General features: G+C 42.7%; 2 protein-coding genes across 5 annotated transcripts in view; one reads left to right on the top strand and one right to left on the bottom strand.

Annotated features, from left to right (window-relative positions):
- Positions 1 to 7: 7 nt before the first annotated feature.
- LOC121556724 (glycerol-3-phosphate dehydrogenase 1-like protein) lies at positions 8 to 17009 on the bottom strand. Of its 2 annotated transcripts, none has more exons than XM_041870608.2 (9): positions 16834 to 17008; positions 16151 to 16328; positions 15754 to 15894; positions 8492 to 8630; positions 7849 to 7961; positions 7462 to 7698; positions 6793 to 6899; positions 6502 to 6594; positions 8 to 512 (listed from the first exon to the last, which is right to left on the bottom strand). In XM_041870608.2, exons 1-9 carry the CDS (start codon positions 16875 to 16877, stop codon positions 341 to 343), a joined length of 1224 nt encoding a protein of 407 aa, XP_041726542.1. In that variant the 5' UTR covers positions 16878 to 17008; the 3' UTR covers positions 8 to 340. The 2 variants fall into 2 exon arrangements, with proteins under 2 accessions (XP_041726542.1, XP_041726543.1); XM_041870609.2 differs by having other exon boundaries at positions 428 to 512; positions 6484 to 6594; positions 16834 to 17009.
- A 298-nt stretch (positions 17010 to 17307) lies between these two features.
- osbpl10b (oxysterol binding protein-like 10b) overlaps positions 17308 to 20655 on the top strand; it is a 145725-nt gene continuing 142377 nt past the window's right edge. For all 3 annotated transcript variants that reach the window (XR_006658609.1, XM_045215166.1, XM_045215165.1), the window contains exon 1: positions 17308 to 17950. Coding sequence is in view for 2 of the 3 variants with exons in the window: in XM_045215166.1 (XP_045071101.1) it covers positions 17706 to 17950 (245 nt within the window). In the remaining variant the exon portion in view is untranslated. The remainder of the gene's footprint in view (positions 17951 to 20655) is intronic.

Below are 20655 nucleotides of genomic sequence, written 5' to 3'. Positions count from 1 at the left end.
AAAGGTCAGTGAAAACAGAGACATACATTTTTATTCCCAAAGAAAATAGTGTTACATTTTACATTTAAACCTTACGAGAACATGTCGCCCTTCAAATCACAGAGGACTGATTTAGTTACCAGGATGATAAATCACAGAGGACTGATTTAGTTACCTAGTTAGTTAAACTGATAAGAAGGATGGATTTGAGGTTACAATCACAAGCAAAATAAAAGGCAAAGTTAATATCAAGTAACCACACTCCATAACCTTTGGCTGTAATGTGTTGGTCTGTCTAATCATCTACTGAATGCTGATCATTCATAAGTAGGCTGACTACATACTGTATGTATATACACTTCTAAAGTAGTGGAACATGCTCCTTCGAAAATACATTAAAATCCAAATGGTAACCTGATCTGTTGGTGCTCTTGCCAACTCCATTGCTGTCATTGCCATGACAATGAGTGACAAGGATTTGGCATGATGCCACAAACAGACTGGCACTCAGGCGAAGTCCCTGGCAGTCGAACCTGTAAAGGCATCTTCATCAGAATCGACCCACAATACCTGATGTCAGTAAACCACATTAGCTGATATAGGGAAACAAATTAAACCCTTTTTAATAATGGTATAAAAACAAAACACATTGAAATAATTGCCTACCTACCGCCTGAATGCAGTAGGGTACAGGGACTATACGTGCAAATTTTTTTGACTCTTGCCATTCACAAATGTATCTGTCAATTACTACACTCTTAGAATTAGTGGTGACTCGAGGAACCCTGGAGATACTCAAGGAACCCCTGGAGTTCCTCAAGAACCTATGCAAATCCCAAAGTTGGAATAGTTCCCGCTTTATTACTGTATGTAATCAGCAATGTTAATATTATGAATATTATATTAGACTATGTTATTATGCATAAATATTCAAGGAATATTTTCATTTGCAGTGTACAAACTTAACATGAACAGGAATGACATTTACGCTAACGGGTGACCAAAAATAACTATCTGAAAGCCATGCCTCCAATAAGCCATGCCTTCAATCTGATAGGCTGCCACCTCTACAATATATCATTAAAAAGGTTAAAAATAGAACCCATACCATCACAAAAAGGTTCCAGGAGTTTCAAATGTAATGGTTCCGCCGGTGTGGCAACCCAAAAGGATCTTCCAGGCACCTTTACTTTTCAGAGTGTATAATGAACAGTGGCGACCCGTCATTCATTGAGCCCAACCTTTCTAGGGGATGCCTGTTTTGCATGTTATTTTTGGCATTATTAGGTGTCACATATCAGTTTGCAAACAATGTAAAATATATATATAACAAAAACACTTTTTTGCTTTCTTGAGTAAGGCAGCTCAAAAATGCAGTTGTTTCAGCCTAGCTCAGTGCTTTCTGTGGTGGTGGGGCAGCCAGTATAAAATGTGGAGCGTAGGGGTTGGTAATGTTCTCTAGTTGCGCTGTGATTGGCTCAGTGCTTTGTCACTCATGGAGACGCTCAAAACAACTGTAAACCCAGAACTGGGAAATCTGATTTCAGTGAGTTCAAGACAACTGGGAACTCGGAAAAAAACTAGCTCCGACTGGGAAAATACGTTTTGAACGGTCATCCAACTCGGAATTGCTAGTCGGGAACTCGGGCCTCTTTCTAGAGCTACGACCTGAAGATCACTGACGTCATCATGATTCTACGTTGTTTTTTTCAGAGTTCCCAGAATGCCAGACTTTGATGACAAAGTTTGATGACGAAATTTGCCCATGAAGGACCGCCGCGCCACCTTCCTGTTCAAGTGAGCATAGCAGAACAAGGTGAGTCCAAAAATGTATTGTATGCTGCTACATAAATGATGTAATATGCCAGGGAGATACACTACCGGTCAAAAGTTTTGTGAATACCTACTCATTCAAGGGTTTTTCTTTATTTTTTTACTATTTTCTACATTGTAGAATAATAGTGAAGACATCAAAACTATGAAATAACACATATGGAATCATGTAGTAACCAAAAAAGTGTTAAACAAATATTTTATATTTGAGAGCCTTTGCCTTGATGACAGCTTTGCACACTCTTGACATTCTCTCAACCAGCTTCATGAGGTAGTCACCTGGAATGCATTTCAATTAACAGGTGTGCCTTCTTAAAAGTTAATTTGTGGAATTTCTTTCCTTCTTAATGCGTTTGAGCCAATCAGTTGTGTTGTGACAAGGTAGGGGGGCTATATACATAAGATAGCCCTATTTGGTAAAAGACCAAGTCCATATTATGGCAAGAACAGCTCAAATAAGCAAAGAGAAATTACAGTCCATCATTACTTTAAGACATGAAGGTCAGTCAATAAGGAACATTTCAAGAACTTTGAAAGTTTCTTCAAGTGCAGTCGCAAAAACCATCAAGCGCTATGATAAAACTGGCTCTCATGAGGACTGCCACAGGAATGGAAGACCCAGAGTTACCTCTGCTGCAGAGGATAAGTTCATTAGAGTTACCAGCCTCAGAAATTGCAGCCCAAATAAATGCTTCACCGAGTTCAAGTAACAGACACATCAACATCAACTGTTCAGAGTAGACTGTGTGAATCACGCCTTCATGGTCGAATTGCTGCAAAGAAACCACTACTAAAGGACACCAATAAGAAGAAGAGACTTGCTTGGGCCAAGAAACATGAGCAATTTACATTAGACCGGTGGAAATTTGTCCTTTGGTCTGTAGTCCAAATTTGAGATTTTTGTTTCCAACCGCCGTGTCTTTGTGAGACGCGGTGTGGGTGAACGGATGATCTCTGCATGTGTATTTCCCACCGTAAAGCATGGAGGAGGAGGTGTTATGGTGTGGGGGTGCTTTGCTGGTGACACCGTCTGTGATTTATTTAGAATTCAAGGCACACTTAACCAGCATGGCTACCACAGCATTCTGCAGCGATACGCCATCCCATCTGGTTTGGGCTTAGTGGGACTATAATTTGTTTTTCAACAGGACAATGACCCAACACACCTCCAGGCTGTGTAATGGATATTTTACCAAGAAGGAGAGTGATGGAGTGCTGCATCAGATGACCTGGCCTCGACGTCCCCCGACCTCAACCAAATTGAGATGGTTTGGGATGAGTCGGACCGCAGAGTGAAGGAAAAGCAGCCAACAAGTGCTCAGCATATGTAGGAACTCCTTCAAGGCTGTTGGAAAAGCATTCCAGGTGAAGCTGGTTGAGAGAATGCCAAGAGTGTGCAAAGCTGTCATCAAGGCAAAGGGTGGCTATTTGTATAATCTCAAATATAAAATATATTTTGATTTGTTTAACACTTTTTTGGTTACTACATGATTCCATATGTGTTATTTCATAGTTTTGATGTCTTCACTATTATTCTACAAGGTAGAAAATAGTAAAAATTAAGAAAAACCCTTGAATGATTAGGTGTTCTAAAACTTTTGACCGGTAGTGTACATACAGTGGGGAGAACAAGTATTTGATACACTGCCAATTTTGCAGGTTTTCCTACTTACAAAGCATGTAGAGGTCTGTAATTTGTATCATAGGTACACTTCAACTGTGAGAGATGGAATCTAAAAATAAAATCCAGAAAATCACATTGTATGATTTTTAAGTAATTAATGTGCATTTTATTGCATGACATAAGTATTTGATACATCAGAAAAGCAGAACTTAATATTTGGTACAGAAACCTGTGTTTGCAATTACAGAGATCATCCGTTTCCTGTAGGTCTTGACCAGGTTTGCACACACTGCAGCAGGGATTTTGGCCCACTCCTCCATACAGACCTTCTCCAGATCCTTCAGGTTTCGGGGCTGTCGCTGGGCAATACGGACTTTCAGCTCCCTCCAAAGATTTTCTATTGGGTTCAGGTCTGGAGACTGGCTAGGCCACTCCAGGACCTTGAGATGCTTCTTACGGAGCCACTCCTTAGTTGCCCTGGCTGTGTGTTTCGGGTCGTTGTCATGCTGGAAGACCCAGCCACGACCCATCTTCAATGCTCTTACTGAGGGAAGGAGGTTGTTGGCCAAGATCTCGCGATACATGGCCCCATCCATCCTCCCCTCAATACGGTGCAGTCGTCCTGTCCCCTTTGCAGAAAAGCATCCCCAAAGAATGATGTTTCCACCTCCATGCTTCACGGTTGGGATGGTGTTCTTGGGGTTGTACTCATCCTTCTTCTTCCTCCAAACACGGCAAGTGGAGTTTAGACCAAAAAGCTCTATTTTTGTCTCATCAGACCACATGATCTTCTCCCATTCCTCCTCTGGATCATCCAGATAGTCATTGGCAAACTTCAGACGGGCCTGGACATGCGCTGGCTTGAGCAGGGGGACCTTGCGTGCGCTGCAGGATTTTAATCCATGACGGCGTAGTGTGTTACTAATGGTTTTCTTTGAGACTGTGGTCCCAGCTCTCTTCAGGTCATTGACCAGGTCCTGCCGTGTAGTTCTGGGCTGATCCCTCACCTTCCTCATGATCATTGATGCCCCACGAGGTGAGATCTTGCATGGAGCCCCAGACCGAGGGTGATTGACCGTCATCTTGAACTTCTTCCATTTTCTAATAATTGCGCCAGCAGTTGTTGCCTTCTCACCAAGCTGCTTGCCTATTGTCCTGTAGACCATCCCAGCCTTGTGCAGGTCTACAATTTTATCCCTGATGTCCTTACACAGCTCTCTGGTCTTGGCCATTGTGGAGAGGTTGGAGTCTGTTTGATTGAGTGTGTGGACAGGTGTCTTTTACACAGGTAACAAGTTCAAACAGGTGCAGTTAATACAGGTAATGAGTGGAGAACAGGAGGGCTTCTTATAGAAAAACTAACAGGTCTGTGAGAGCCGGAATTCTTACTGGTTGGTAGGTGATCAAATACTTATGTCATGCAATAAAATGCAAATTAATTACTTAAAAATCATACAATGTGATTTTCTGGATTTTTGTTTTAGATTCCGTCTCTCACAGTTGAAGTGTACTTATGATAAAAATTACAGACCTCTACATGCTTTGTAAGTAGGAAAACCTGCAAAATCGGCAGTGTATCAAATACTTGTTCTCCCCACTGTATACTGTAGCTAAGAAAGTAATAGTAAGTGTATGTTGTGTAGTAAGCTGTTAGTAGCCCATGTGCCTCACCCTAATAATTTGGTCCCGTTTCCCCTCCTAATTTCGCCTACTGTTCTGACTTGGTGGTGCACAGCCTGTTTTAGAGAAATGTAATCATCGAATATTGTAAGAGCTTTCATTGTCTGCTTATATGCCCCCTTTATTTATCCTATGGTTCTGACTTGGTGTACAGGGAGAATACTGTAAGAACGGCCCATGTTCTGAATTCTGTCGCTGTACATTTCAAAAGTGCTGAACAAATAGTTATATTGACTACGTCCGTCCTAGGTCGCTCATGAATGTCTTAATCGAAATTACGGATTGCCTCTTATCCGCTCGTCGTCCCTTTATGCCATAGTTTGTACATCTCAATTGTCAGTAGAAACCACATTTGTTTAAGCAAGTCAGCCATATCAGCTATGTTTTTTTAAAGGCAGTAAATGAGGCTGAATGAACTGTTTCGCTGCCAGACAAGTCTCTGCTGATAGCCAGGTGTAGCAGTGGTAAGGTGTTGGGACTACTGTTGGGACAGCTTTATGTAGGCCCTAACAGTGTGTGGGCACCGTTTGTGACCGTTATAGTGCAATGAATGTATTGTTTAGTGTTGTGTTGTGTAGTGGGTTTGCTGGCATGCATCAAACAATTGTATTTTTTAGTTTGCCCCACCAAGATTTACATGCTAAAATTGGCACTGATAATGATTGGGGATTTAAATTAGTGAGGCAAGGACTGCATTTAATTTTTTCCAGAGTGCACTTGTTCCCTTTGTAAAAACAAATTATGACTCCATTGGGATTGACTGTAAAGTAATGTCATTAAAATTATGTGAATGGCAGTGAAACAGTATAAAATGACAGAAGTTCCCTCTGGGAAAAATGAAGTAATTCCATTCTATTCTAATTAACGATTTTGAAATGGGCCACTGAAACGAATGACTTCCCACAAAGGTAATTATGTTCTAACATCCCCCCTAATTGAAAGGGCATTGTCAAGTCTTGCCAGCATGATTAAATAAGGAAATCACAAAAAGTGCATTTGAGACCGATGCTGGCTGGTGTCCATAGATAGAGCCACTTTTGAGCCCTAATGGCTGGCTAGTAGCATCGGAGGTCATTTAGGTTCAATAACATTGAAGGAAACTGACATTCACCCGTAGATATTGTATGTCAATGTGAGGTACTGATTCACCATAGACACTTAGCAGCAGCCGAGGCTCATCACTTTAACACAACAATATTGTAAATAGCATCTACTCTGTAACTTTTGGTCCCTAAACCTTGAAGGGTAGGGTGGGGAGGGAGGGCCCTTGTTTGAGAGAACAGCTCCTCTATGGATAGAGGTCAGAGGAGAGCAGCTGGAGAGGAGAGATAGAATTAGCTCTGCTATCTGAGGTTAGCCTAGCATACCTAGCTAGCTGCACTCACAGGTGCTCTGGGTGACTCTGTAGACAGGAGATCATTTCCTGTACCGGCTTGCCCTCGAAACAGATCTGATACACTGCCCCAAACAGAGGGAACCTGGGAAAGACACAACAGAATGACATAGGGTTAAAATGGAAGGATACAACCACCTCTCTCTCTCTCCCCCATCATAAGTCTGGGCTCATGGTTGGGACCACAGGGTAATACAGGTGGAATGAGTGACAGACTACATTTGGCTAGGTACTGTATCTGGATCAATCAGAGAGAGAGAGAGGAAGACAGAAAGGGACTCACTTGTCCACCAGTCCCTTCTGTTTGAGGATGTGGTAGACTTCAGCTGAGGTAGCAGGACCCTGGAGCTTCTGTCCATTCAACATCTCCTGCTCCAGCACCTCAATAGTCTAGCAGGGAGACAAATACATGACATATTACCATGTATCTATGTAGGAGTTAGGCCTATACTGTTACTAACTGAAAATACATGACATATTACCATGTATAATAATATAATAATATGCCATTTAGCAGACGCTTTTATCCAAAGCGACTTACAGTCATGCGTGCATACATTTTTTGTGTGTATGGGTGGTCCCGGGGATCGAACCCACTACCTTGGCGTTACAAGCGCCGTGCTCTACCAGCTGAGCTACAGAGGACCACCATGTATCTATGTAGGAGTTAGGCCTATACTGTTACTAACTGAAAATACATGACATATTACCATGTATCTATGTAGGAGTCAGGTCTATACTGTTACTAACTGAAAATACATGACATATTACCATGTATCTATGTAGGAGTCAGGTCTATACTGTTTACTAACTGAAAAACGTCACATTTCTGAATGAAACAACACATTGTTTTGATTTGTGACTTTGCCATGGGGTGGTGTAACTGACAAGTGGTCAGTCAGCCGGCACTAACCATCCCAGATCTGGTGTAGAGTTGGACGTTTGTCCTTACCTTTCCTGTCTTGGCGAATGCCTCGGCCACGCGTCGGTTGCGTCCTCCATAGCAGGTCGTGATGAGGTCAGCCACGCCGCAGCTCTCCAGGAAAGTTGCAGAGGAGACGACGCCATCTTTACTGAAGAGCTTAGCGAAGGCTATCATCTCCATCAGCCCTAGTCTGATTACTGCTGCCTTGGTGTTGTCACCACACCTCAGCCCATCACAGAACCCTGCTCCTACCGCTACGATGTTCTGAGGAAGAGAGACGAAAACATAGAGGTAATAGGTTATTACTATGTCATTACCATTTTACAATGGAAGTATCCATTTTACCATGCACATACACTCACTGGGCTGGGTACTTAGAGTTACCTTCAGTGCTCCACAGAATCTTAGAGTTACCTTCAGTGCTCCACAAAGCTCTACAGTGTCTGCGTCGTCCACCACTGTGATCCTGAAGTTAGGAGTCTGCAGGAGCTCCTTGAAGAGCAGGCCGTTCTCCATGATCTTACAGCCTGGTAAAGCAACACGTTTTACATCCAACACATAGCCAGCCTATCACTCCATCTCTGTCCATGCTTTGTATTATTTTTTGTATTTTTTTTGTATTTTTTTTTTGTCATTTAGCAGACGCTCTTATCCAGAGCGACTTACAGTTACATTATTATTATATATATATTTTTTTCATACTGGCCCCCCGTGGGAATCGAACCCACAACCCTGGCGTTGCAAACGCCATGCTCTACCAACTGAGCTACATCCCTGCCGGCCATTCCCTCCCCTACCCTGGACGAAGCTGGGCCAATTGTGCGCCACCCCATTGGTCTCCCGGTCACGGCCGGCTATGACAGAGCCTGGATTCGAACCAGGATCTCTAGTGGCACAGCTAGTACTGCGATGCAGTGCCTTTACACCACTGCGCCACTCAGGAGACATTATTACTATATATCTCATGCCATATAGTTATCAAATAACTTCACAGCTTTGTTTTACATTCCTGTATACAAATGTCTATGCATTATAAATGAGGCTGGGGTATTCTTACCGATGGTGGTCTCACAGAACTTCTCTGCTGCCACCTCGTTGGCGATGTTAGCTCCCATTAGAACACTGACGTCTATAGCCATCTTCTCCCTGATTATGTCAGAGATGAGCTTCAGGCCCTCCGGACCCTCGTCTATTCCCTGTGGGGACAGGAGACAGCTAAATCACTATGGTTTACTGGTTCACTACTGTTTTTCATTCGATTTGTTTACAGGGCAAAGTGAGAGAAAAGGAAGACAGCCATCTGAAAGAGGATATTGACAGAGAGGAGTGAGGAAGCAGCTATTCCCTGTGAAGAGAGAGGTGAGAGATGTTACTACTGTTTAGTGGTTTACTACTGTTTCTATCTGTTTATTATGTGTTTGTAACTAAAAATATCCATTCAGAGACACATAGAGACAGAGTCAGACTGCTGTCTCAACTCCACACATGGGGGCTTGTCACTGACAGACAGACAGACAGCCCGACAGAAAAGACAGAGACAGACAAACAGAAAGGACAGAGAGACAGACAGAAAGGACCGAGAGACAGACAGACAGACAGACAGACAGACAGACAGACAGAACAGACAGAACAGACAGACAGACAGACAGACAGACAGAAAGGACAGACAGACAGACAGACAGACAGACAGACAGACAGACAGACAGACAGACAGACAGAAAGGACAGACAGAAAGGACAGACAGAAAGGACAGACAGAAAGGACAGAGACATACAGAGACAGACAGACAGAAAGGACAGAGTCAGAAAGGACAGACAGACAGGACAGACAGACAGGACAGAGACACAGAGAGACAGACAGACAGAAAGGACAGAGAGACAGAAAGGACAGAGACAGCCAGACAGAGAGACAGAAAGGCCAGACAGGCAACACTACAGTAGATACAGAGTTACAGTGGGGGAAAAAAGTATTTAGTCAGCCACCAATTGTGCAAGTTCTCCCACTTAAAAAGATGAGAGAGGCCTGTAATTTTCATCATAGGTACACGTCAACTATGACAGACAAATTGAGATTTTTTTCTCCAGAAAATCACATTGTAGGATTTTTAATGAATTTATTTGCAAATTATGGTGGAAAATAAGTATTTGGTCACCTACAAACAAGCAAGATTTCTGGCTCTCACAGACCTGTAACAACTTCTTTAAGAGGCTCCTCTGTCCTCCACTCGTTACCTGTATTATTGGCACCTGTTTGAACTTGTTATCAGTATAAAAGACACCTGTCCACAACCTCAAACAGTCACACTCCAAACTCCACAATGGCCAAGACCAAAGAGCTGTCAAATGACACCAGAAACAAAATTGTAGACCTGCACCAGGCTGGGAAGACTGAATCTGCAATAGGTAAGCAGCTTGGTTTGAAGAAATCAACTGTGGGAGCAATTATTAGGAAATGGAAGACATACAAGACCACTGATAATCTCCCTCGATCTGGGGCTCCACGCAAGATCTCACCCCGTGGGGTCAAAATGATCACAAGAACGGTGAGCAAAAATCCCAGAACCACACGGGGGGACCTAGTGAATGACCTGCAGAGAGCTGGGACCAAAGTAACAAAGCCTACCATCAGTAACACACTACGCCGCCAGGGACTCAAATCCTGCAGTGCCAGACGTGTCCCCCTGCTTAAGCCAGTACATGTCCAGGCCCATCTGAAGTTTGCTGGAGTGCATTTGGATGATCCAGAAGAGGATTGGGAGAATGTCATATGGTCAGATGAAACCAAAATAGAACTTTTTGGTAAAAACTCAACTTGTCGTGTTTGGAGGACAAAGAATGCTGAGTTGCATCCAAAGAACACCATGCCTACTGTGAAGCATGGGGGTGGAAACATCATGCTTTGGGGCTGTTTTTCTGCAAAGGGACCAGGACGACTGATCCGTGTAAAGGAAAGAATGAATGGGGCCATGTATCGTGAGATTTTGAGTGAAAACCTTCTTCCATCAGCAAGGGCATTGAAGATGAAACGTGGCTGGGTTTTTCAGCATGACAATGATCCCAAACACACCGCCCGGGCAACGAAGGAGTGGCTTCGTAAGAAGCATTTCAAGGTCCTGGAGTGGCCTAGCCAGTCTCCAGATCTCAACCCCATAGAAAATCTTTGGAGGGAGTTGAAAGTCCGTGTTGCCCAGCGACAGCCCCAAAACATCACTGCTCTAGAGGAGATCTGCATGGAGGAATGGGCCAAAATACCAGCAACAGTGTGTGAAAACCTTGTGAAGACTTACAGAAAACGTTTGACCTGTGTCATTGCCAACAAAGGGTATATAACAAAGTATTGAGAAACTTTTGTTATTGACCAAATACTTATTTTCCACCATAATTTGCAAATAAATTCATTAAAAATCCTACAATGTGATTTTCTGGATTTTTTTTTCTAATTTTGTCTGTAATAGTTGACGTGTCCCTATGATGAAAATTACAGGCCTCTCTCATATTTTTAAGTGGGAGAACTTGCACAATTGGTGGCTGACTAAATACTTTTTTCCCCCACTGTAGCTACTCTACTCCCTCTGACATTAGCCTACTCTCTCCTGCTGACGCTAACTCAATCTGGGACATGGATGGGAGTACCGAGAGGAGAGCATATCATGTCCCAGTAAACATCACTCTTGAAATATCCAAACATCATAAGCCAGACGTGGGAGCTTAGCTGCCTTGGAGAGAGATAGAACCAGCTGGTGACAGAAACAAACTAGGCCAACCAAGGCCCTGTGGACTCGCTTTTTAGACACACTCTGACAAGTACAAACACTTCCTAAATAACTAGAACCTTGCAGAAGTAGTTGTAACTGATTTAAGACTAGGCATGAATAAATGAATAGACAGTAGAGAAAGAGCAGGCTAATGAGAGAGAGTAGCCTATTAAATAAATCCCAACACCATAATTGTCTGATTACATTCTTGGAGAATGAGAAGACCATCCTCTCCACTAAAATAAATGAGCCTGTAGATCATTACGTAGCATTAATTATAAAAGCCTCTCCACTAAAACAAAGCTTCTCAGAATCCCCTGGCTTCTCAACCACACAAATCCCCCTTTACAAAGGCCCTGCTCTGGCCCAATCCAGAGGTTTAATACAAGGTCCTGCTCTGGCCCAATCCAGAGGTTTAATACAAGGTCCTGCTGTGGCCCAATCCAGAGGTTTAATACAAGGTCCTGCTGTGGCCCAATCCAGAGGTTTAATACAAGGTCCTGCTGTGGCCCAATCCAGAGGTTTAATACAAGGTCCTGCTGTGGCCCAATCCAGAGGTTTAATACAAGGTCATGCTGTGGCCCAATCCAGATGTTTAATACAAGGCCCTGCTGTGGCCCAATCAAGAGGTTTAAACCAGCCCCTTTAGCCTCTCCAGAGCCAGAGCTGGACGTTCAACTCTTTCAGCTCTGTTACCACAACACATGGATTTCACCATGCACTAAACCTCTCTGTTGTCATGGATAGGAGGATATTAACCCTGTCTGTCTGGCTGTCTGGCTGGCTGTTGGTAATAACAGTCAACAGTCTCAAAAAGGCCAGAGCTGAGCAGAACAGAATAGAGTAGACTGCTGTTGTAGAACAGGTTTTAGTGGGTCGTATTACGCACAACAAAAAAACATAAAAGCCCATACATGTAGCTAGCTATATAAAAGCCCATAGATGTAGCTAGCTATATAAAAGCCCATAGATGTAGCTAGCTATATAAAGCCCATAGATGTAGCTAGCTATATAAAAGCCCATAGATGTAGCTAGCTATATAAAGCCCATAGATGTAGCTAGCTATATAAAAGCCCATAGATGTAGCTAGCTATTTAAAAGCCCATAGATGTAGCTAGCTATATAAAGCCCATAGATGTAGCTAGCTATATGCTCTCTTGGGTAAATAAATGAAACTAGCTCCATTAGGCAAATCTTTTTGAGTGTGAACTGTATTACTGTACTGTATTATATTATACTGTGTTATATGGACTGGAATTACGTACATCGTTCAAACCATGATAAAGCAGAAGAGAACATGTGATTCTGTTAGAGCACATGCGGCCTAAAAAGTTACAAGTATAATTGGGCCTATTTGTATAATTAGTAGGCTGACGCATATATATATACCTTTGATAATATTTCCTCTATCTCTCTCTATTGTTGCTTCATTCCTTCCTGGCTTTCAACAGATACATGAAATTAGTTTAATTGTCCTTATCTTCATCATTCTAATGACATACTTGAATAATATAGGACTAGAATTAGATGCAGAAGGCTTTCACTTCTCTTCACGAAGATTGAATGGTTGGGTCTGAATAAATAACTGCTATAGCCTACCGCCATCGCGCGTTCGCTCTTCTTTCAAGCTACATGTGAGTTCTATTGGATGCTGCATTTAACATTCAGCAAAAAAGAGCTTGCGTGCCTATTCGAATAGTCTATTGGTATAAGAAATGCTAAAAATATATAATGTCCAGTAAGCTATTCTAGTCTAGCTTTTGCCGCATGTGACTCCAAGGAGAGGTCAGCAGGGCACAGGTGCTTGCATATTGCACAAGAGACAGAGGCTATAAGTTAGAAGCTTATCATGCATAACCCACCATTAATTAGCTAAATATAAGGCTAATACTGCATTGAATGTATTACCTGAAAGAGGTAGGCTAGGACATCTATATATAGGGCTATACAGTATATCAATCTAGAACAGGATTATCTATTTTGGATGCAATTTGAATGGAGTTGATGGAGAGAGAGAAAGACTGTGAGAGAGTACTCGAGCGTGCACTGATTTAAAGCAACGATATTCGAGTGATAGGCTGTTTTAAAACTCTGCAGCTGCAATTTAAATTTTTTTTTCTTTACAATTAAAAAACAAGGTGACCCCTGAAAGCCAGATGTAGATGGGTAAATTAGATGCACATTCTGTCTTTATATTACTGTAGCATAGGCAACGCTGCAGCAAATGTAGGTCTACCTGTCACAATAAAAAAAGTTACATGCAAGTCTACATGCATTGTGAACTGCGCTCCATACGGGGTCTGACCCCACCCTGAGCGTTGATTCATCATGCAGAGGCTGTAGTGAAGCCAGATTTAGACATCGCATATAATTTAACAGTTCCATTTCACACCATGCTGTTCATATAAATAATTTATTATAATTTACCGGTTTCTCACCGTTTCTTATCCTGGGAAAAGGGAGTGGTTTTGGGCGGGAAATCCTGGTAAATTTAGGTAACCGGGTTCCCACCATTCAACCCTAAGACTGACTGACAGAGTGACTGACAGACTAACAGAGTGACTGACAGAGTGACTGACAGACTAACAGAGTGACTGACAGAGTGACTGACAGTGAATGACAGACAGAGTGACATGGACAGAGTGACTGACAGAGTGACAGACAGTGACAGACCGACAGTGACTGACAGTGACAGAGTGAGTAACAGAGTGAGTAACAGAGTGACTGACAGAGTGACAGTGACAGAGTGACTTACTCACAGAGTGACTGACAGATGGACAGAGTGACAGACTGACAGTGACAGAAAGCCATATGTTCAGCAGTTGAGGTCTATGCCAGAGTGACAGAGTGACGGACAAGAGTGACAGAAAGCCATATGTTCAGCAGACAAACTATCTATTTATAGATGAGACAAGCTGTCATGGGTCTCATGCTGTAGTGCAGAGGTCAATATCTGACAACACAACATTATTGGTGTGAAAAATGTATGCACTCACTAACTGTAAGTCGCTCTGGATAAGAGTGTCTGCTAAATGACTAAAAATTTTAAAATGTAAAATGAGACGCAGGCCCATACACACGGCTGGCCCGCTCATTAGGCAGGATTAAGCGGCTGCCTATGGTGACAGATTGATGAACTAAACCAAGACGCACCTCCAACAACAACACATAAAACCTCACATAATTCTGCCCCAAAATAATGACCAGTGGCATAAGGGCTTTTTAGGTGAGCATTGATGCCACCCTGTGATAAGCAGTGGCCACTTTGTAAAAGGCAGGGGCGCAAAATATTTTTGCTTGTCCATTCCCAGCATGCCCTACAGGGTGCTGTTGGAGAAATGCATCGCTGGAGCGCTCCACTAACATTCAGTCAAAAAAATTATCTAACTTAAATCAAGTAGCAGATATAGGATATGGTAGAAATAGTATGTGGCCTTTTCTGACGCCTACAGGCTGAAGATAACATGTATGACAATGTAATGAGATGGACACGTTTTACATCATGCAGGTTTCTCAGATCAAATAGCCTAACCTAAATGGTGCTCAATCAAATAAAAAATGTGCTGTCATGTTAACAAACAACATATCCTAAAAACAGGACAGGTCAAAGTAAAATTGACAATATGGAATGGACAATCACAACTGTTGTCCAGGAGTTTCACCCCATTGTCATGACCAGTGATTTCAAGTTTGTATCTGTAAATTTTTGACAAGCTGATCATAGCGAAAAAGAAAACACTTCTGCATTTCCCGCTGTGTAAACACATTGCAAATAGGCTCACGATAACTCCTGATAAAGTTGGGTAGCTGATATTCAGAGCTTAAATAGCCAAATTGATTAGCCACAGGAATCAGGACTAGTAAAGCCAATGTAACGGTCTGTTTAACAAACGGTAGGCCTACCACACGGATGGGCATTCATAAAATTATATTGGGGGCCAACACGTTAGGCTACACCCCAGTAAGCGCGAGCCGACGTCTTTTGGATGTCTTTTTTTTTGGTCCTGTCCAGACCAGAAGTCATTTTTTTTGGGGGGTGTTTTACAAATGGTAACCATAGATGGGCATTCATAAAATTCTATTTCAGGCAACACTGTAGGCTCCACCTCAGTAAGCACGGACCGACGGCAACGCCTTTTGGACCAAATCTGAACCAATTATAGACGTCTATAAATTACGTATTTTCAACTTTCATTTAGAATAAAACAATTAGCCTGATTTCAACATCCGGAAAATACATTTTTCAACGTCTGGGAAATACGTATTTTCAACATCCAGAAAATAAGTATTTTCAACTTTCATTCAGAACCGAAAATTTACCTGATTTCAACATCCGGAAGATACGTATTTTTCAACGTCTGGAAAATATGCATTTTCTCAACGTCCTGGAAAATATGTTTTTTAAGCATACAGAAAAATACATATTTTCACCTTTAATTTAGAACCTAAATTATGAGGCGGACACTGAGAAATGAAAGGGCTCCATATAGCCTTGTGAACCCTTATGTGTTCTAGGTTGCAGAGCAAACATAAGAATACGACGTTTGGCGGCGTGAAACTCTTACCTTAATGAGTGTGATTCCCCTGGCCTGAGAGGAGACACAGCCTACCATCTCATCACACAGCTTCCTGATGAACTGGTGAGGAACCACAAACACTAGGAGGTCAGCCCCCTCAGCAGCATCCTGGAGCTGGGGTACAGCCACCTGTGGAGAGGGAAGGAGGGGGAGAGAGAGAGAGATGGAGAGAGAGAGAGATGGAGAGAGAGAGAGAGGGAGAGAGAGAGAGAGAGAGGGATAGAGACAGAGAGAGAGAGGGAGGGAGTGAGGGAGAAGGAGAGGGAGCGGGTGGAAGATATCATTTCAATGAGGTGACTGTAATGCTTTGGTCAGCTGTGTGCTGGAATGGAACAAATATGTGAAACAGCTGTTGGGCTCATTTCTGTTCAGACAGTCCTCTTACCACATTGTCAGGCAGTTTGTATCCAGGCAGGTACTTGACATTCTCATGGTCTGTGTTGATGATGTCTGTGAGATTCCTGCCGTTCACGTTCTCCTCAAACACCCACATCTTGACTGTGGTGGCGAAGCGCTGCAGGGTCTGAGCATTACTGCCAATTATCCTGGCAATGGCTGAACCCCTGTAGGGAAGAAGAATCATTTATGTACATTACACTTATCTACAATATACCATTTACCATCGTCTTGTGGCAAGAGACAATAGCAAAAACAATCAAATTATTATCATAACTGTTCACCATCATTTTAGAATGGATAACCTAGAAAATTCTGTCTTGTCCCTTGTCAATAATTTGCTCATGTCAAAACATTATCCCTTAAACATTATCCTACAGAAATGCATTGTAGTCCCCTCAACATAAGTGCATTAAAAAACCCACGTTGCTCTGCTCATGGCCATATGAGAGGTTTGTTTTCCTTGACAATAGCTACAATGTAACAAGCCGCACCTGCCTCTGCGCCAAAGAGAGATAGGCCTACATTGTAAGCGTCAGACACTGCCAACTTGTGCTGCTCTAGCTAGCCAGCTAACCCAGTAAGATCTATCTGACAATCTCTATAGGTTGCAAGGCATGTTGCCTATCATCGACAGGAGCAACAATGACCATTGACAGTGACTGAACTCACCAGTTTCCAGAGCCGACAATGCACACTTTCAGAGGCGACACCATTGGAGATGTTTCCTATATGCGTCTGGAGAAGAAACGGTAAAAATGTATTAATTTCGAAGATATAGGTAACTAATGACAGATGGTATGGAGAGGAGACAGGAGAGCGCCGCTAGGCTACTATAGGCTGGACTACAGTAAATGGCATCATCAAGGAGTTGCCGCACTGGAGGATTCTGGGATTTGGAGTTGTTTATGTTTGTTACAATTAGCTGGTAGCCTTTTACATTAACATGGTTTATTATTCTCCTGATAAATTGCAAGACAATTGTTGCAATGTTTACTAATGTCTCTTTTCTGGAAGAAGTTCAAGAAGAATATTAACTGAATAGCCTTACATTTTCATATCAAATAGCCTAAATGGCATAGGCCTTTCCCTATTTTTTCCCTATTCCAAATTGAAATATTTAATATCCCACACATCATGCATGTACGTTGAGATCCTTGTGTGTGGTGAATAAGCTATGGTGAATCCGTGTGTTTTCAGCGATGATGTATATAGCCCTGTATTCTGGAGGTACAGCATCGTGGTTGGCCGGCAGTCAAAGGGAGTGACCATCCCGGGATTTCCAGTAGAAAAACGCAGAAACGTCAGAGCCACACACCAACACCGCAGCAAGACACGGAAACCCCCTCTTCTCTCCTCTTCTTCTCTCTCTTCTTCTCTCAGCATAAGACAGTGCAGGGTCCATATTCTCCAAGAAGCTGCACTAACGGAGAATGTGGTTATCACCCTGTTCTGGAATCTCCGCTGCATTCGATCTTCTTATCGTTCGGTTTTCCACCTTCTAAAACAAGATAATCATCTTATCTTTAGCCTAAATCTCAATTATGGACAAGCACCCAGGCTCCAACATGATCAACCCCGCATCCTACCATGGGAATCCCGCTGCACGGAGGTTGGACGGAGGAGGTGGCGGTCCGTGTCCGCACAGCCTGGGCTCGGAGGGAGTCACCGCAGGTAGCCGTGGTGGGGTGTCCGGGGGCAGCGGGTCTACTCCGCATCAAGCCCACAAGCGGCGTCTGGAGGGGGTCCTCAATAAATACACTAACCTGCTACAGGGATGGCAAAACAGGTACAGTAGGCAATTCAGGGGTTCTAGCTCTGGTCCAGGGCATTATGCGCGGACGCGCACTAACGCCATGGAACAGAGCTAGTTTTATAGTGGTTCTTGACTGAGTTTGGTGCCATTGTTGATCAGTTGTGTACGGTGGAAAGGCATCTCATTTCAAAAATATTTTCTCATTTAATCTAATCTATTCACAACAAGTTCGGTTCGATATTAAATATCCATCTTATCTATTTCATTTTCACCTATTTTTCGTATCTTATCACATCTATTGATAACATAAGTTACAGGGCATTTATATCTTCTGATCAAAAGGGGGCAGATCACATTCGTGGTAATAGATCAGATGATTGATTATGATCTGCGGTTCCTCGCGCGTCATAACGCATAGGTGTTTTCCATTGGACTGAGAGGAGTTTTGCTTTGCGATGCAGCACAAAAGGCATGTTCAGTCCTGTTGCCATGTTTACTAGAACACAGTTGTTGTTGGCAGCAACACAAGTGATGACCATTAACATCACATATAAATACAGTTTTTCTATTCTATTCTGCTCTGTTCTATTCTATAGTTTAGTAAATGATTTGTTAAGCGGTCATACTACCTTCCGTTAAGAAAGCAGTCTTTGGGTTCATAGAAATAAGGCATTGAGAGAGGACAGTTAATGAACACTGTAACATGAGGGCTGACTAAGACAGGAACAGGGTTTTGCTGATATAGTGGAACAGTTGTTTTGGAATTATTGAATTTATAGAGGCAGATGGTCCCAGGCTGTGGGAGAGCTCCAGGGGGACAATTTTTTTTGTTTAAAATAAATGCACTGTTGGTTAAGGGCTGTAAGTAAGCATTTCACTGTAATGTCTGCACCTGTTGTATTCGGCGCATGTGACCAATAAAATTTGATTTGATTTGATTTGATTTGATTTGATTTGAGAGTCTGGGATGGGGACAGCAACAGACTCTATTTCACTGCCCCTAGATTTCTATTACTGAATTTGGCTCATTCAGAGTGAATATACCTTTTTACACTTGTCCAGTAGGCCTATCTACCAACAGAGAGGCTGTGTCCCAAATGGCACCCTATTCCCTACATAGTGCACTACTTTTTGACCAGAGCCCTGTGGCCCTGAGTACATTATATAGGTAATAGAGTTCCATTTGTGATGCAGGCACACTGTTACTGTGGATTAGGTGTGGTGGATGGATGGTGGGGTCTGAATGAAAATCAATGACTGATCCCTAACAGGAAAGCCCCTCCCCCTCTCCCCTGCTCCTCTATGGCACGCTGCTAGTGTGTGTGTGTGTGTGTGTGTGTGTGTTGCGCTTGCGTGTGTGTGTATGTGTGTGTGTATCACTGTGTGTTTAGATCGATAGGGAGAGCAACCAGTCGTATAATGAGCTCTGACCACAGTGTTCCGTTGGTCACTGTCTCTCTGTCTGTCTGTCTGTCTGTCTGTCTGTCTGTCTGTCTGTCTGTCTGTCTGTCTGTCTCACTCTCTCTCTCTCTCTCTCTCTCTCTCTCTCTCTCTCTCTCTCTCTCTCTCTCTGTCTCTCTCTCTCTCTCTCCATCTCTCACTTGGTATGTGTTTGCATGTGTGTTGTTAGTGTGACAAATATGAGAAATGGGGAGAATTCCAGGAAATTCTGCACTCCTTACAACCACATGGCTGTTGCAATACTGTTACACTTTTAACAATATGAACATTCCAGTCTCGGTCATAGCTAAGGACCGGTACAAATATTCAGCACACCAGACTGCTGTTAACACAATGCCAGAGAAATACCTGAGTACCTGGCTGCATGAGTTCTAAAATTAGATCACCTGTTTGACTTTCAAGGTCTGCTTCCGCGTCTGCTGCGCTCTATTCAAACTGCTGTTTGAACTTCTAATGATGTCTGTTCCTATGTGACTGTTTGGCTAGCTGAGCTCCGTTCTCAACTGAAACAAAAGAAGTGAAATGTGATAGTGATTGCATGTGATAGATACTGAAAACAACTCTGACACATCCTCCTGTCTCAATATTGCACACTGCTTTCTTTTTTCCATTGTATCTGTCTTCGGAGCAGGCAGGCAGCAGGCCAAGAGACTGTTTCATAAAGCATTTCTGACATTTATATATCAGTACAGTAATTGCAACGTTGTGGTTTCAATCCTGTCAGAAGGGCTTTATATATTTTGACCAGGTTTGACAGAAGAACATTGTGGTTTCAATCTTTTCAGAAGGGCTTTATGTGTTGTGACCAGAAGGTTTGACAGAAGAGGAGCTTGTGAATTGGATTTATGGTTTCCGATAGTTTAGACTTATTGCCCTGCCATCTTCTTAAATAAATGTTGCTGTATTATGACTTGTTGTATGGCTTGTTTCCTGAACCATACCTGCTATTCCCATGAATCCCCTTCTAATCAGGCAAACAATGTCTGGTGATATGCTGTTATTGCCGGTATGGACGACAGAAACAGTGATTCAGTGTAGTTTAATGGAATAGAAGTACATCATAATACCTGCTCTTCTGGGAACCGTTGAACTGAGGTTCAGATTACTAAATCACAAGTGTTGCAACACATGTTTTCTTTAATCATGTTTTGAACATTTCTTCTTACTCAAACACTCCACACAAATTATAATCTGGTCATCTGGAGTTGATGGGATGAACAGTGGGTCCTCCAGAGCAGATGCAATCTCCTCCTCATGCATGCATGTACAGCACACAC

The sequence above is a fragment of the Coregonus clupeaformis genome, unplaced genomic scaffold (genome assembly GCF_020615455.1).
Source record: "Coregonus clupeaformis isolate EN_2021a unplaced genomic scaffold, ASM2061545v1 scaf0380, whole genome shotgun sequence".
NCBI lineage: Eukaryota > Metazoa > Chordata > Actinopteri > Salmoniformes > Salmonidae > Coregonus > Coregonus clupeaformis.
This window is presented reverse-complemented; position numbering and strand designations above follow the sequence as displayed.

Coding starts and splice junctions, on each gene's coding strand:
- LOC121556724 (XM_041870608.2), bottom strand. CDS start 16,877: ATGGTGTCGCCTCTGAAAGTGTGCATTGTCGGCTCTGGAAACTG. Junction 7,962..8,491: donor GTTCTGTGAGACCACCATCG/GTAAGAATACCC, acceptor TTGCTTTACCAG/GCTGTAAGATCATGGAGAAC. Junction 7,699..7,848: donor AGCTTTGTGGAGCACTGAAG/GTAACTCTAAGA, acceptor TCTCTTCCTCAG/AACATCGTAGCGGTAGGAGC.